The following is a 15,751-nucleotide window of genomic DNA, read 5'->3' as shown; positions in this document are numbered from 1 at the left end:
AAATTCGCGTTTAATAACCAAAAACTGAAAAATTACTTTAAAAAATATCGCATTAATTTCAATTAATAAGCCAGGGAAACGACCAAATATCGACCTTTCATCTGGTTACTGTCAACCATATTATTTACGTCCTTCGTCCTTGTCTCCCGCTCGACCAATCAAATTTAAATAAGACTAAAGATAATAAAGAGAAACAAAAGATGCCCGGACACTTGAGCTGAACAAAGACAGTTATAATAAACAAAGAACGGGATAACGCGATTACTTGTAGCGTGTGTATTGCATTGTGGGGTATTTTATTTATAAATTGTAACTTTGGCGTCTTACGTTTTATATTCGCGTCTACGGGAGGTCGTACCGCCACAGATTTTCTAAGATTTTGTCTACAAATCGGCTTCCCGCCATGGATAATGGAGAGGATCAGGTAGGAAATGGAAGAAAGGAAGAAGTCTACCATGACGCCGAAGATATGTGCCTCAATGGTAACGGATTCGAGAGCCACGATGGTACCAAGAAAATTCCATCGCATAACGACGAAGGTGATGCTCTCGGTAGACCTGGGTAAGTCCCATTGATGTTTTTCCACTTGATTCTCTTTGTGTTTGTGTCAGATTTCCTGCACAGTGGCTTGGAAAACTGAACAATATGGCCAAAATGCTAAGTGTGTATTTTTATGGCCCAAAACTGTTTATTCAAGAAATTATATACAGAGTGTTTTAATAATTCAATACGTTTTTTATAGTGAGCGTCCTGGAGAGGTAACAGCCCAAATGCCAGTAGCCAAATATGCCACCCACTATAAAATGGACCACAAGCACAGGGGCAAAGCCCTAATTTTTAACCACGAAGTGTTCTCATGTGGCAGCTTGAAATCCCGTTCTGGCACTAATGAAGACTGTAGCAACCTGGAGAACTGTCTGAAATGCCTTGGGTTTGATGTGGAGGCTTATCATAATTTGACTTATGCTGAATTGGATGCTAAAATTAAACAAGGTTTGTGCTTTTATAAATATGGTAATATTCAATTAAATGCATTTTATCAAGTGAGATCTCAATTTGTTTATAGTTTTAGACATTTTTCATTATAAAGGAAGATAGATATAAGGTACTACAGATATTTAGATTTTTTTTTATTTTGATACTGTAGATTAATCATATATAAAAAAGTTGATCCTAGATAGACAATTGGATGAACTAGATGAATTTTTGGTACCAAGTAGATTTTTTCACATCACAAAGTTTTTTTGGGTTGCAACTTTTATTAAAAGGAAAATCACTTTTTAAAAAATGTTAAATTAAAAATTTCATATAGGATGACTTTGCTAGTAGTTGGCCGTTTTTGATCACAATCAATTTGATTTATACATTACTCAGGTGATTTCCAACTTAAGGTGATAATTTTAAATTAGTAAATAAGCAGAAATCATGGACTTTTTACGTACTAAGGAAACAAAATACTCCAATAAAGTCATATTTTTTTTGTAAGTGTTTATATTAAAAATATGCTTTTTTCTAGTAGTTGGCCATCCATATCCTAGTTGCCGGCCATGGATATCCTAGTAGTCGGCCGCCTATAAATTAAGGCAATTTACTTCAGGTTCGGACTTCTAAGATTACTGCAACAATTCCAAACCACTTTAATTGGATGCTTTTCGTAAAAAATAGAACAATAACACAAAATGTTTTAAAAGAAATTTTATGAGAAAAAAATACAAAATTAAACTTAAATTAATATAAAATATTTATACTCATATTTTATAGAAAACAAATAAAATAAGTATTATAAATTTATATTTGATATAAATTTAAATAAAACAAAAGCAAATAAAATGTTAATTAAAAAAACAAGTAGAATTCTTATATAAAAATAGGAAGGTTCTTACATGAAAAAAAAATTAATCATAAGAATTACTTTTGACTAATCGGGTAAAAAATTAATAACAAAATTATTAGGAACTATTCATCACAAAAATCACAAAAAAAATCCATATCAGTCACCAAATCGTATTTCTCCCCAGACATTTTGGTACAATTAAGATGAAACCACCTAGGGCAATTATCACATCCTACATTCTTCTCCCCTTCTTCTTCCGCATCGCTTTCTAGTTCATCCAAACAGAGTGCACATTTGACTTTTCTTTTAATTAAATTTTTCTGTTTCCCATTTTCATCTTTTGACTTTACCTTCTTTGTATTTGTTGTCACTTTTTCCAATTTTCGTTTTTCTATTTCTTCTCTTTTTCTTATGTTTTCTTTCTCTATCTTTTCGTTATCTTTGGCAATATAATAATCTCTCCAAGCTTTTGATGATATTGTGCTTGTTGAAGGTCCAGCTTTTGCACTTGGTTTTTTCTATTGGCTTTGGAATTTCCAAGTATTTATTAATTGTACTTGTAGATAACGTTTTTGTTTTCTCGCTGACGGCGTCAATACTTTTTAAAACTTTATCAGTTTCCTCTTTTACATCTTTAGTATAATTATTTTGATCAACAGATACATCCTGAATTGTTTCAATATTGGATTTTTGGTTAAAGCTAATTGTCTCATTGTCTTTTTCTATTGCACTAATTTCAGTTAATATTGTTGTATTTGCTTCGATAGTAACTTCTACTTCAATAATTATAGGTTTTTCTATATTTCCACCTTTATCTGTCTCCTGAATATCCAAAAGAGAAACATTTTCCATATCATTTATGCTGTCATAATTTGGTCTATTATCTTCACCGGGATCTTCAAATATTATTTGAGCTTGTTCGACTTCTGGTTGCGGAATAATATCAACGCTTATAATATTAATTTTATTTGTTCTAACTAATGACAGGATTCCATCAGCATTAACTTCAATTCATTCAAATTACTGTCTACATCAAACTTTTTCTTCTCATACATTTTTAAATTCTGTACTAATAAATCTATATCATTAACCTTGTGGACCATTTCATTTTTTAGACTGCTTAAAACTTTGTAAGTAGTCTGGAAGTCTTCTGAAGATAAAATTTGTGTTGTATTAATCTCTGGATCAGTCGGTTGGATATTTTCTAAAGCGTTCTGAACATATATCTACGGCATTACAGTCAAAGGGAAATAGTCCACAGCGCCGAAATCCTTTTCTTATATGTTCAGGTAGATTTGGGTTTTCCACAGCAATTTTAAAAACTGGTGCAAAATCAAACTTAGTTAAACATTCGTTTACATTTTCATTTTGCCAATGTCTTACAGCTTGCCGCCAGTATTCTTTTAAGGGTTTAAATACTGCGACATCGGCTGGCTGCATTAAATGGGTTGCATTTGGGGGTAATGAATATAATATAATATCGTTATGATCACAAAATTTGCTCAGTTCGATTGACATGTGAGATCGATGTCCATCTACAAGAAATAAAATAGGTGTTTGAATTTTTTCATTTGACAACCATTAATTAAGTCCATTTTTTACGAAATCAATGAATACCTCGGATCTCATCCACCCAGATTCCGAATTGCCGAGAATCCAGTCATCCGGCAAACTTTCCACAATAGCTCTTGGAGGCTTTTTATACGGATAAACTACGCACACAGGACAAATACGGCCATCCGCAGAGATAGTCACAAGGACAGTAAGGTTTTCTTTCTCATTGCCCCTTTTTACTTCGTACAAATTTTTTAACCCTTTTAGTCCAAGCACCCTACCAGTTTTTGGACATAAACTATACCCGCTCTCATCCGCGTTAAAAATTCTTGATGCAGAAGATAAAATATTAGCAGCACCAATACTTTCCAAAAATTCTTCTAACTTACGAAACCAGGATTTGATATATTCTTCAGTTAATTTTGCCCGTGATTTATCGATTGACTCAGCAGCTCGGGCCGAAATTTGAAGATACCTTTGAAGAAATGATGAGTACCATCTTTGCCCTGGCCTGCCATCTTTAAATGGAGTCTTGATGTTTTCTTCGAGAACTATTTTTTGCACAGTATCAAGAACTTCCTGCTTTTTAAGAGGAAAGCCACACTTAGCCAACTGAATTAACCAGTCAACTGTTTGTTTCTCATTTTCTAAAGATAAATAGGGGTCGGGTCCCATCTTCCTAGTTTCCTCAGCAACGCGTCCCTTAATCCGGCCCTGTACTATTGCCCGCCGAACTCCATATTCACGGCATGCTTGCCTTATTTTAGCGCCATTTTTTACTGCATCTACTGCTTTTTTCAGACGTTCCTCTGAGTAAGCGTGTATCTTTCTCTTTGGTTGATTAGGCATGCGTCTGGAATAGCAAAAAAAGGCAATTTTTAGTCTAAAATGGGAAGAAAAACTGAAAAAAATGTTGGTGGCCGTCTACTAGCAAAACCTTTATTTAGATACTCTTCTAGTAGCCGGCCAACAAATTAAAGTGTTAATACCTTTTTTGTACCTTAATTTAACCCCGGCCGACCACTAGTGCAATATATCACTTGAGATTAATCTAAACATAGCCAACAAAGAAAAATATATACTAATTTCCATAAAAACAAAAAAGAGAAAAATAAAAAAAGGTTTTAGCGCTAGTCGTCGGCCGCCACGGCCGACTATTAGCAATATGGTCCAGTTATTATTCCAATACCCAGCCACCTTAAAATAATCTCAAAAAAATATAAAATGTGCTTTTTGCATAAAAAATAAGATGTTTTAAAGTTTGCACTTACCTTTATAGTATTAAAACAGCTTCTAAACACCCACAAATGAATAAAATACAATTTTTAAACTCTGACCTTGCAACTTTCACTAGTTTCAATAAGTAATAATAACTCTTCTTTACCAAACGAAATTGTTTGGTAAAGAAGAGTTTTGTTTTTATTTATCCACAAACTTAAGTTATTATTAAAAAACCACTTAAGTGGCCGACTATTAGTGGGGGCCGGCTTACTAGCTAAACCACCCTATATGAACCATTTTTGTGAGTCTGATACTTGTTGAGCTAGATCCAGTTTTATCTGCCAATGTTCAAGGTTGACCAGATTTGGAGTTTTTGGAACAAATTGGATACTTTTTTTTTTTTGGATATTTCTTCTATTGTTTTTATAAATTTTTCCCTATACCTTGTGATGACTTTAATTTAACTGTTTCCTTGTAATTTGTTAAGTAAAAAAGTTCATATAAATACATATCCTGAGACGCGCAACGTTTTCGAGATATGGGGTGTTAAACTTTTTTTAAATTTTTTATTAATTTCTAAAAATGTGTTTACCGAATTTGTTGAAATTTTTATAGTTTGTTAATTATTTTTATGAAGTATCTTTTGAAATAAAATAACTAAAAATGGCATATCGTCGTCCTAAGATGCAAATTGCCTAACTCACAAAATAACAGTTTTTCAGGAAAGCCTAAAAACTTTGTCAATTGTTATTTTAATAAGAAAAAAATAAAATTTGATTATGTTTTAACATTGCGTGTTTTTAATAAGGTTATTGTTTACGGTATATATATATGTATATATATATTTTTTTTTTGCTACATTTTTAAATGGACATAGGCAATTTGCCTTCTCTTTTTAAATTATAATTTTGGACTTGGGCCATTTTCGTTTATTAGAAAAACAAAGAAACCACTTTAAATTTCAAACAAACATAACATCTAAAACATTTTGCCATAAAATTTACACACATAATTAATTATAACAAAACAGATTGAAAAAATAAAGCATCTTTTTGATAAATTTGATTAAAAAATAAGTAAAGCTGTCAATAAAACAGAATTTAGAGGAAGTAAATTAAATTATTTAACAGGAAACAAAACTAAAACACTAAAATGATGTCAGAGCACAGGTTAAAAGGTATCATTAAAAAAATCGTCAAGGCTATAATATGCCCTGGATAATAAAAGTGATTTTAATTCCTTTTTGAATCTCTTAACTTCTAAAATTTGTCTGATACATAGAGGAACATGGTTGTAAATTTTTTTGCTAAGGTATATAAGTGAGTTCTTGGTGAGGGAGGATGTAGGGATTGGTAAGGGAAAATCGTTAACCTGGCGAGTCATATGACCAGTGTTAGAGGGAGGTTTAGGACATTTATGAATAAGAGTAGCTGTTTCTAAGATAAAAAGAGAAAAAAGAGTTTTTTGAGTTCAATTGTTTGTTTAACTAAAATAGCTGTTCCTCCATGTATGGAGTGTTGCCGACAAAAAATTGATATAGGAATATAATCAGATATTAAGAAACATTCGTTAGGCTTTAACCAGTGCTCAGTTAGTAATACAATATCAGGAAAATCACATGAATCAAGTAAAAGATGAAGCTCGTTCATTTTATTTCTTAGAGACTGTATATTTAAAATAAAACTACTGAAACTTTTCGCATGCTTATTTTCAATGTTATTTATAGAATGTGAGTGAGCTTCATCTTCTGTGTATTTATCTATAAAAAAGAATCCCTATCACAGTCAGTATCTAGACGTCCAGGTTAATTAATTGGTTTTATTGTGGACACATTTTTTGATGAAATGCTACATTTGAAATGTTTTAAAATATGGGTATACAGTAATGATGCCAAATCTGATCCAAAGTTGCTGGCATGATTAGACTCTAAATTTCTATTTAGATTAATATTATTTGCGTGAAATATTCTATAGAGAGCCTTATTGCTATTATAAATTACATTATGGTTTGGATACATGTAAGGGCTTGTCATCACTAAACTATTGCTGTGTAAATGTATAAATTTTTTTTAAATATCGAATGATGAGCAAATACCATTTAACATTAAAATCAACATATCATTTTCTGTAATGGTAATAATTTCTGTTTGGATGTTTTTCCCTATATCTCGCAAGCTGTTGAAGCCGTATATTTACATGCAAAAAAGTTAATCCTACATAATAATTGAATTAACTAGATCACTTTTGGTATCAGGTTCATTTTTTCAACATATTTTTTTTTTGATTTTATATTTTAAAATATTTTGGAGCAGAGGAGTTTTTAATACGATAAAAATCGTTTTTTTAACGAGTAATTTCACATATGTACCATTTTTGTGGGTCTCATACTTGCTGAATTAGAACCAGTTTTATCTGCCAAAGTTCAAGTTCAGTTCAAGGCTGACCAGATGTGGGGTTTTTGGAATAAATTAGATACTACTTTAAATTTTTATTATTCTTGACATTTTTCCCTATATCTTCCAAGCTATTGAACATATTTTGATAATACCGGACAAAAGTGGAGAAACACTATTTTTATTTATTTTTTATACACAGTGTATTAGTTAGTTGTACATACAAAGACTAATAATGTGTAGCAAAAGACTTCGCATAGAGTTCATTAGGCTGTCAATATAATCTGCTGAAATGGAATTCCACTCCTCTTGAAGAGCTGTTAACAAATCATCCTGGTTTCTAAATTTATCTTTATTTTTTTGTCTGATTTTCCTATATAAATGGTCCCATAGGTTTTCTATCGGGTTTAGATCCGGACTTTTCATACTTGACATCTGTGCGGGCCATTTCATAAGGGGCACATTGTTGTCTTCAAACCATTTCTTTACTACTTTTGCGGTATGCTTCGGATCGTTATCCTGCTGAAACGACCATCGAAGCGGCATATTTTCTTCTGCGTATGGAAGCATATGATCCTGAAGAATTCTTAAAAATTGAAAATCTGTCCATTTTTCCTTCAACTTTTCTTAATGGTCCTACTCCTGATCCGGAAAAGCAACCCCAAACCATGATATTGCCTCCTCCATGTTTCAAAGTTGCCGTGGTGTACTTTGGATTAAGTCTAGTATTGGCAGGACGACGAACCCATTTCATTCCATCAGATCCGAATAGGCAGAACTTACTTTCATCAGAAAATAGAACCGTTTTCCACTTTTGGGTTGTCCAATCAAGATGTTCCTGTGCAAATTGGAGTCTAGCCAATCTATTCTTTTTAAAAATGAATGATTTTTTGGCTGGACGACGGCTATAAAGTCCAAATTCAGTCAAACGACGACGAATAGTACGCACAGATACCGAAACCCCAGGTATTTCATTATAAATTTCTGTGGCGGGCATAAAGGGATGTTCTGTTGCCAACATTTTTATTTTTCTCTCGATAACTTTATTCGTTTTCCTGGGCCGTCCATACCATGGACGGGTAGTCACACTATTATATTTTTTAAAAGCAGCAATAGTTTTTGAAACTACGGATCTATTACGATTAATTTGTCTAGCAATTTCACTTTGTTTGACACCAGCTTGAAATTTTGAAACAATTAATTTTCGGAGATCAATACTCAGATCTATTCCGCGAGGCATTTTGCACAAATCGTATATAACAGTTTGACACTCAACGTTAAGATCAAACTAATGATAAAGAATCACTTTAAATACCAAATAAGATTTGTTTGGAATGTTTATTCACTTTTGTCCGCATAAAATAGCATAAATAATTTTTTGATCAACTGATAAGGTAAATACAAACAAGAAGGTTGTGTTTTTATGCTGCAAAAATAGAGCTAAATATTTTCTACTAAAAATGTAAAATAATATCTTGTATATTAAAATGTTATTGTTAAATTTGTAAATGTTTCTTCACTTTTGGCCGGTATTGTATGTATGAACCATTTTTGTGGATACCCGCTGAGCTAGAACCAGTTTTATCTGCCGAGGTTCAAGGTTGACTATTTGGGATTTTTGGAATAAATTTGATACTTATACTTGGATATTTTAACTGTCCTGGAACATTTTTTCCTGCTACTTTCAAGCTATTAAAGATATTTTTATAATTCTTTTACATCATATAGAGCAGATTCTGAGATTCTATAGATTATACAAATGCCAATTTTTTTAAAAGAAAAATCCTTTTTAATGAATTGTTTCATATATGAACCATTTTTGTGGGTCTCATACTTGCTGAATTGGAACCAGTTTTATCTGCCAAAGTTCAAGGCTGACCAGATTTGGGTTTTTGTAATAAATTAGATACTACTTTAAATTTTTATTGTTCTTGGACATTTTTCCCTATATCTTTTTCCCAAGCTAATAAAGATATTTTTATAATTCTTTTATAGCATATAAACTGGTGGCCAAAAGTACATTGACAAATTCCATTTTTATGGATATATTTTATCTGAAGGAAAGGAAAACCCGGTTGAGCTTATTAGTGTTTAGGAATGTAAACAACATTGTTTGAAGAAATAAATTCCATAGATTTTTATTGCTTGCATTTTTTCCAATAAAAAATCCAACAAAATTCCAATAATTTTGTTTGACTGCTAGGTGGCCAAAATTGGATTGACAAACAACATGTTTATTCAGTCTCTGAGTTTTATGCGTTGGTTTCTGTTGATTTGACTTTCCTTACTATTAGTTTTGAAAAACATTGACAATGCCACGTGGTATAACTTTATCGATCGATATTAAGATGCGAATAAATGACGATTACCGGAAAGGGTTAAACAGGCAGATATTGCTCGAAAATTTTCTCTTCTGAGGGCAACAGTAAGTCAAATAATAAAAAGTTTTAATCTCCGTGGAAGTGTTGTTCCTCTAAAAAAACTGGCCGACCAAAGAAGACCACTAGTCGTGTTGACAAATTAATTTTGAAAAAAGCAAAACTTGACCCATTCGCAACTTCAATAGAAATCAAGCTGCATTTGGAAGAAGAAGGTGTGGGTTCAGTTAGTTGTCGTACCATTAGAAGGAGACTTCAATATAGTGATTTAAAAACAAGACGCCCTGCAAAGAAACCACTGCTAAGTTTAAAAAACGTACGGGCGCGATTGAGCTTTGCTCGAGAACATAGTCACTGGACAGTCTCCGAATGGAAAAAGGTTATTTTTAGTGATGAATCAAAGTTCAATTTGATTAATTCGGATGGCAAAAGATATGTTAGGCGTCCTGTGAACCAAAGGTATAATCCCAAATATACAGTGTCCACAGTCAAGCATGGAGGTGGTTCCGTGATGCATGGTGTAGGGGGTTTTTTCGGGCTATGGGATGGGTCCACTACACTTGATAGAAGGCACGATGGATCGTTTTATGTATAAAGACATACTGCAGGATGTTATGGTACCTTACGCTGATGAAGTTATGCCACTCAACCACTACTACTTTCAACATGATAACGATCCGAAACACGCATCCAAGGTCGTTAAGCAATGGTTGACCCAAGAAAAAATTAATGTTATCAAATGGCCGTCACAGTTAACGGACCCAAATCTGATCGAGAACATTTGAGATTACATTGATCGTCACATCCGATGTAAAAATTTCAAAAATAAACATGAACTTTTTGAAGCTTTGAAGGCATGCTGGATATCCATTGACACGTCCTATATTGACAATTTAATTAGGTCAATGCCCAAAAGGTTGGTGGAAGTGAGAAGAAATAGAGGCTATGCAACGCATTATTGAATAAAATTAAATTTTCTATACTTAATTTTATTTTAGTAAGCTTTGAATTTGTCAATTTAATTTTGGCCACTTGAAAATTGTTTCGTTTTTTATTTTTTTTTTATATAAAATTGGGTATTACGAATAAATAGTTTAAATATAATTAAACATTACAAATAGGCTCCGTTGTTTTTTAATCAGGTACTGTCCCACCTAATTTATCATTTCCTAAACCGTGATATAAACAAATTTCAAAAATAAGTAGTTGTCAATCTACTTTTGGCCACCAGTGTAGATACAGCTTATAAATGCAGAATTTTATTAAAAGAAAAATCGTGTTTTAACAAATAATTTCATTTTTGAACCATTTTTGTGGATACCTGCTGAGTTAGAACCCAGTTTTAGCAACCAATGATCCAACACATTTGGGCATTATTTCTTATAACTTCTAATCTAATAAAGATATTTTCATAATTTCTTCACAACATTATAGTGAACACTTCATAGATGACTTCATTCATATTTCCAGTTGCCGACATGAATCATTCAAACCATGACTGCCTTTTTGTGGCGGTACTTTCCCATGGGGAATTGGGAATAATTTATGCCAAGGATACCGCTTATAAGCCGGAATCGCTTTGGTCCAGATTTACGGCAGATCAATGTCCCAGTCTAGCAGGTATGGGCGGCCTTTATTTCAACCTCAAGAGGCTCATTAAAAAATTTTTATTATAGGAAAACCAAAAATGTTTTTCTTACAAGCTTGCCAAGGGGATAAACTGGACGGGGGCGTGAATTTAAGGTCGAATTTAGGCAGAACTGAAACTGATGGGGAAGTACATCATAACAGTTATAAAATACCTGCTCAGGCTGACTTTTTGATTGTGTATTCTACTGTTAAAGGTAAGAAAGCTCTCGTAAAAACTTTATTAAACAATTATTATTAATGACAAGGTTTTTTTTGTGTATTCATATAATTAGTTCGAACAGATACATGATAATTGGCTTTTGTTTGATAAGATACACCTATACATTATATTGGGCAACAATATTAATTTCGTTAATCAGTACGGTATTAAATTATTTTTAGCAGAAAGGTAGGGAATTATTCATATAATAATCTCAACACTTTGCGGTTGTGCATTTGCGTATTAGAATACGCTAATTATTTGAATATTAATCAGCATTTTACTGATACATTTGGAAAATCCAAATTAGAAAAATTGCTGTGTTTTTCATGGGATTTTAAGTATATCCTTGAGAATTACTACTTGATATATTTTAATAATTTTTTTAGGCGTGGTTAGGGAATTTCTGGGGAAATATTTTGATGTATAATTGGTGTGACATAAATCCACTCAACCATGAAAGAAGTTTTGGTAAATATAGGTTTGAATGGTCAATTTTTCACATCCAACTTCTTTTGGTGATATCTTAACAAATTTAGCAAAGAATGAGCCTTTATACAGAGCATGTTCTTGGTATAACTTGGTCTGGATGTCGATCTCTTTGATATGCCTTCTTGTCATTTTTAAAAATTATTGTCAAATAATATTGTAAACCTATTTAGTTATTATGCCTGTTATATTGTTTTTTCTTGAACACATTTTATGATTACCTATTATACTCTATTTCAGAAATGTATAGAGTAATAAACTGGGAAATTCTGTTCTGTTTGGCTACATTTTGTAGTTGTTCATAGGTTTCTTAGTCGTACTTATAATGTTTATTAATTTAATTTTCATGGATTAAATGCCTTTATTTTGAAAGAGATTAAATACTAATTTAATACTTTAAATCCTTTTGTATAGGTACCTCTTAACGCTTTGTAGCATGCAAAAATGGGGACAGGTATAATATACAAAATACTAGCTGAATGCCCGCGGCGTTGCTCGCGTGAAAATAAAAGAAAAGTCGAAGAAGGTCTCCAATAATAGTAAATGCAACCCACAATACACAAAAATAAAATCCGAAGCCACGCCTCATTGATAGTACATGCAACCCACAATTGCCACGCCGTTTTTCTTGAGGTCAAGGGGCGCGATTAATATAATATCATTATTATAAAACCAAGACACAAATAATCTTAAAAATGGTTCGTTAGATGCAGAGCGAGCGGTAAGACTGAGTCGAGTCACCTCTCGGGTATCAGTCTCGCATGGACCCGCCTTGTTGTTAGTCTACCAAAATATAAATAATAATACAAAGGCACTTTTTCAGTCGTATTTATTAATCAGTTTTATGCCGCTATGCGATATTTATCATATCGCTAACACCCCTTATCGTTGGAATTTCAAAAAATTCGTTTTTTATATATATATTTAGATATTTATATATATATATATTATTATATATATATATTATATATTTAGCAGAATTTTGTAAGCTTCGCGGTGAATGCCATGAAGTAAATATCACAGGAAAAAATAGTTTGAATATTCCTAGGCATAATAAAGAGTTAGTCAAGTCGTGTTTCATATATCAGGCAGCCAGTTTATATAACAAAATACCTGAGTATCTTGAAACATTAAGCTGTCACTGTTTTAAAAAGAAACTAAAAGATTTGATCAGGAGTGGTAAGCTGTGATGAGTCAGTCTATAGTAATTTTGTAATACGTAATTTTTTTTTAAATTTTTAAACTGTGCTCAAAGCTTTTAAATAATGTCATGTATTTTAAATTTTGTCAGTATATTTGAACAATATATCTAGCTTGGAAAGGTTCATAATTTATGCACTTTCTGGCTAGGAAAGTGGATATTTTATTTGTTATTGCCTAATGGCTAAATCTTTATTGATAATTGTTAAGAACCGCTCTGCGGATCTATTACCTTTTTTGACATTTTTGTTAATAAAAGATATTTTATTTTATTATTTCAATGACACTCTGTATAATGTCAAATCTAAACAAAAAAGTTTTTCAGGTTACTACTCTTGGCGTAACACGACTAAAGGTTCCTGGTTCATTCAAGCGTTATGCGAAGAATTACGTCATCGAGCCCACCACAGCGACTTACTGACGATATTGACGTTCGTTTCCCAACGCGTCGCCCTGGATTTCGAGAGTAACGTCCCCGATAACCAGTCGATGCACCGGCAAAAACAAATTCCTTGCATCATGAGCATGCTCACCAGATTCGTTCAATTTACTTCAGTGGCAGGGTATGCTTCTAGTTCTAGCGCTAGTTGTAGTAGTAGTAGTGGTAGTAGTGGTGGGAGACTTTAGAGGGAGGGCACTATTTTGTTGAATTTTTTCCTATTTTAATAACAAATTAGGTGGACCGAGAAGTTTTTCTTTTTGCCGTCGTTGGTTATTGTGAGAAGCTAATTTCAGTCCGATCTGTGGTATGTTCGTTGTGTTACTAACACCTCAATTCCTTAACAAATCAATAACCTTAAAACTGCCATTAATTCTAAGAAGAAACTTTCTCTTTTATATTTCCAGCACCATGTTGGATAATAATAAGGTAGAGAAAGAGGGAGACAAATCGAAAAATGCCTTTACAGCATTTTTCTCCAGTAAAAAGTAGATTGTAGATTGTGATCGCGATCCGGATTGTATTTTTTTATAAATATAATTATATCGTGCCATTGTCTTTCAAATGTGTCTTAATGAAAATGTTGATTGTCGATTTACATACTTTTAATTTTAAGAAAGCTTTTTTTACATTTAGGGCTAAATGTATCAAAATACCTGATGAATGACAGACTCTACAGAGTATAAGAATTTTAAACTTTTATGAACCAATTTGCATTTTAAGCCAACATTCCAAAATACCCAAATCTGTCATTTATTTATATTTTTGACAATTTAACTCTAGGTGTTTGCTATTTATATCATTATATAATAGGGTTAGTAGTGTTATTTATATATTTTACGTAGGTTTATATTTAGGTATTATTTTGTTGCTCATGTTAGGAAGTTCTCTTTAAATGTAGAATAATGGATGCAATTTTTCCTATGGTATGCAATAAGTTTAAATTATGTATATTTTTGGTCTCTCTTTATATTTTTATTATATTGCGGAATAAATAATTTATACAGTGTCACTGTTGTTTCAGTTTTTATGTAGATTTAGTATTTTGGGTTACCCAGGTTCATAACTCTGGTTGTTTTATGGTTTAAATTAATGCTGGGACTTCTTTTTACCATTTCTATGAACATTAAGTGTGATGAACATTAATTAAATGTCAGAGAAACTCTCTGGTAGCAGCTTGACCGAAACATCTCCAGATGAACCTGTGGGGTGTACTACTGAGGGCCAAAAATTATCTCTTTCTTCGGCTTTAGCCAGGAAATCATCAGTACTTACTTAGATATATAGAAATTGTAGTGCCAGAAATTTGTCTTCCATCCTTAAATTTACTATTAAGTTACAGATATTTTACATGATTGTTTTGTACATCACATCTGAAATTTTCGAGCAATTTCTGAATCAGTTTACACTTTTAACCCTTTAACTGCTCCAGGCGTATATATACGGTATGCATAAAATTGCTCCTGATTGATACGGTTGCGTCAAAGAAATTATTTAACGACAAGCGGCTCTGGCCGTATAAACACGATTAAAAATGGTGATATTTAAAGACGCATTGGAACCGCCTAGAGCCATCCACGCGCCGAAATATTTCAGTGGGGGGTGGGGTTACTTTTCAACTTGTGCGAACCGTCTCGATCTTGCTATCGACTATGCTGATTGAATTATTGAAGGGAGGTTATTGTTTTGCTGTTTCAAAATGCCATTTAAACCAAAATTTTATACAGACGATGAGTTGTATCAAATTCTGGCTAACAGCGAAAGTGAAGATGATGATGTCGTCAGCAATTCAGGCGATTATGGCTGCTTAGACGACAGTGAACCTACTGCTGGTCCAAGTACTTCAAGTAAGCAAAATTACGTGGAAGAAGATAATTTACCGAGTATTATATCCTCATCTGATTCCGAGTCGGAAGAAGATCTGGTTGTACCCACTAAAAAATTTAAATCAGATTACATTTGGAAATCATCTGATCTGTCTCCTGTAGTACATAATTTTGATAACAGTCATGGGCGAAGTTAGGGGGGGGCTTAGCCCCCTTTAAAATGAAATTAGCCCCCCCAAAAAAATTGTTTAAAAAGTAAAAAAACAGAAAGTATAAGACTTAAAGAATATGTGGTTGAAGCTTCCACTTCCGCAGTACACGAAGAAACGTTCTTAAATTCACCTTTGATAAAAAATGAGGCACAAAAGTTTTGGCTAATTTCAATTTATTATAGGTCTCTCGATAATATAATAAATCATCTAAAAATAAGATTTTCTTTCGAAAGTCAGAAATTAGCTAAATCTGAGATACCTTTTTAATCGATAGGGAGCTATTAAAAGCTGAAATGACCGTTATTGGGAATTGCATAAATAAAAGCCAGAGCCACAACATTACCATTTCTGATATTA

The 15,751-nt window shown here is 32.6% G+C and overlaps 1 protein-coding gene across 1 annotated transcript; it reads left to right on the top strand.

Annotated features, from left to right (window-relative positions):
• The first annotated feature begins 161 nt into the window (after positions 1-161).
• On the top strand, positions 162-14,365 carry LOC126741980 (caspase-1-like). Its single transcript, XM_050448488.1, has 6 exons — positions 162-561; positions 743-993; positions 10,850-10,999; positions 11,056-11,223; positions 13,243-13,480; positions 13,764-14,365. The coding sequence occupies exons 1-6, from the start codon at positions 404-406 to the stop codon at positions 13,846-13,848; spliced, it is 1,050 nt and encodes a 349-aa protein (XP_050304445.1). The 5' UTR covers positions 162-403; the 3' UTR covers positions 13,849-14,365.
• The last annotated feature ends 1,386 nt before the right edge of the window (positions 14,366-15,751 follow it).

The sequence above is a fragment of the Anthonomus grandis genome, chromosome 1, assembly GCF_022605725.1.
Source record: "Anthonomus grandis grandis chromosome 1, icAntGran1.3, whole genome shotgun sequence".
Lineage (NCBI taxonomy): Eukaryota > Metazoa > Arthropoda > Insecta > Coleoptera > Curculionidae > Anthonomus > Anthonomus grandis.
The sequence above is the reverse complement of the archived record's forward strand: the minus strand, read 5'-3'. Positions and strand labels throughout refer to the sequence as shown.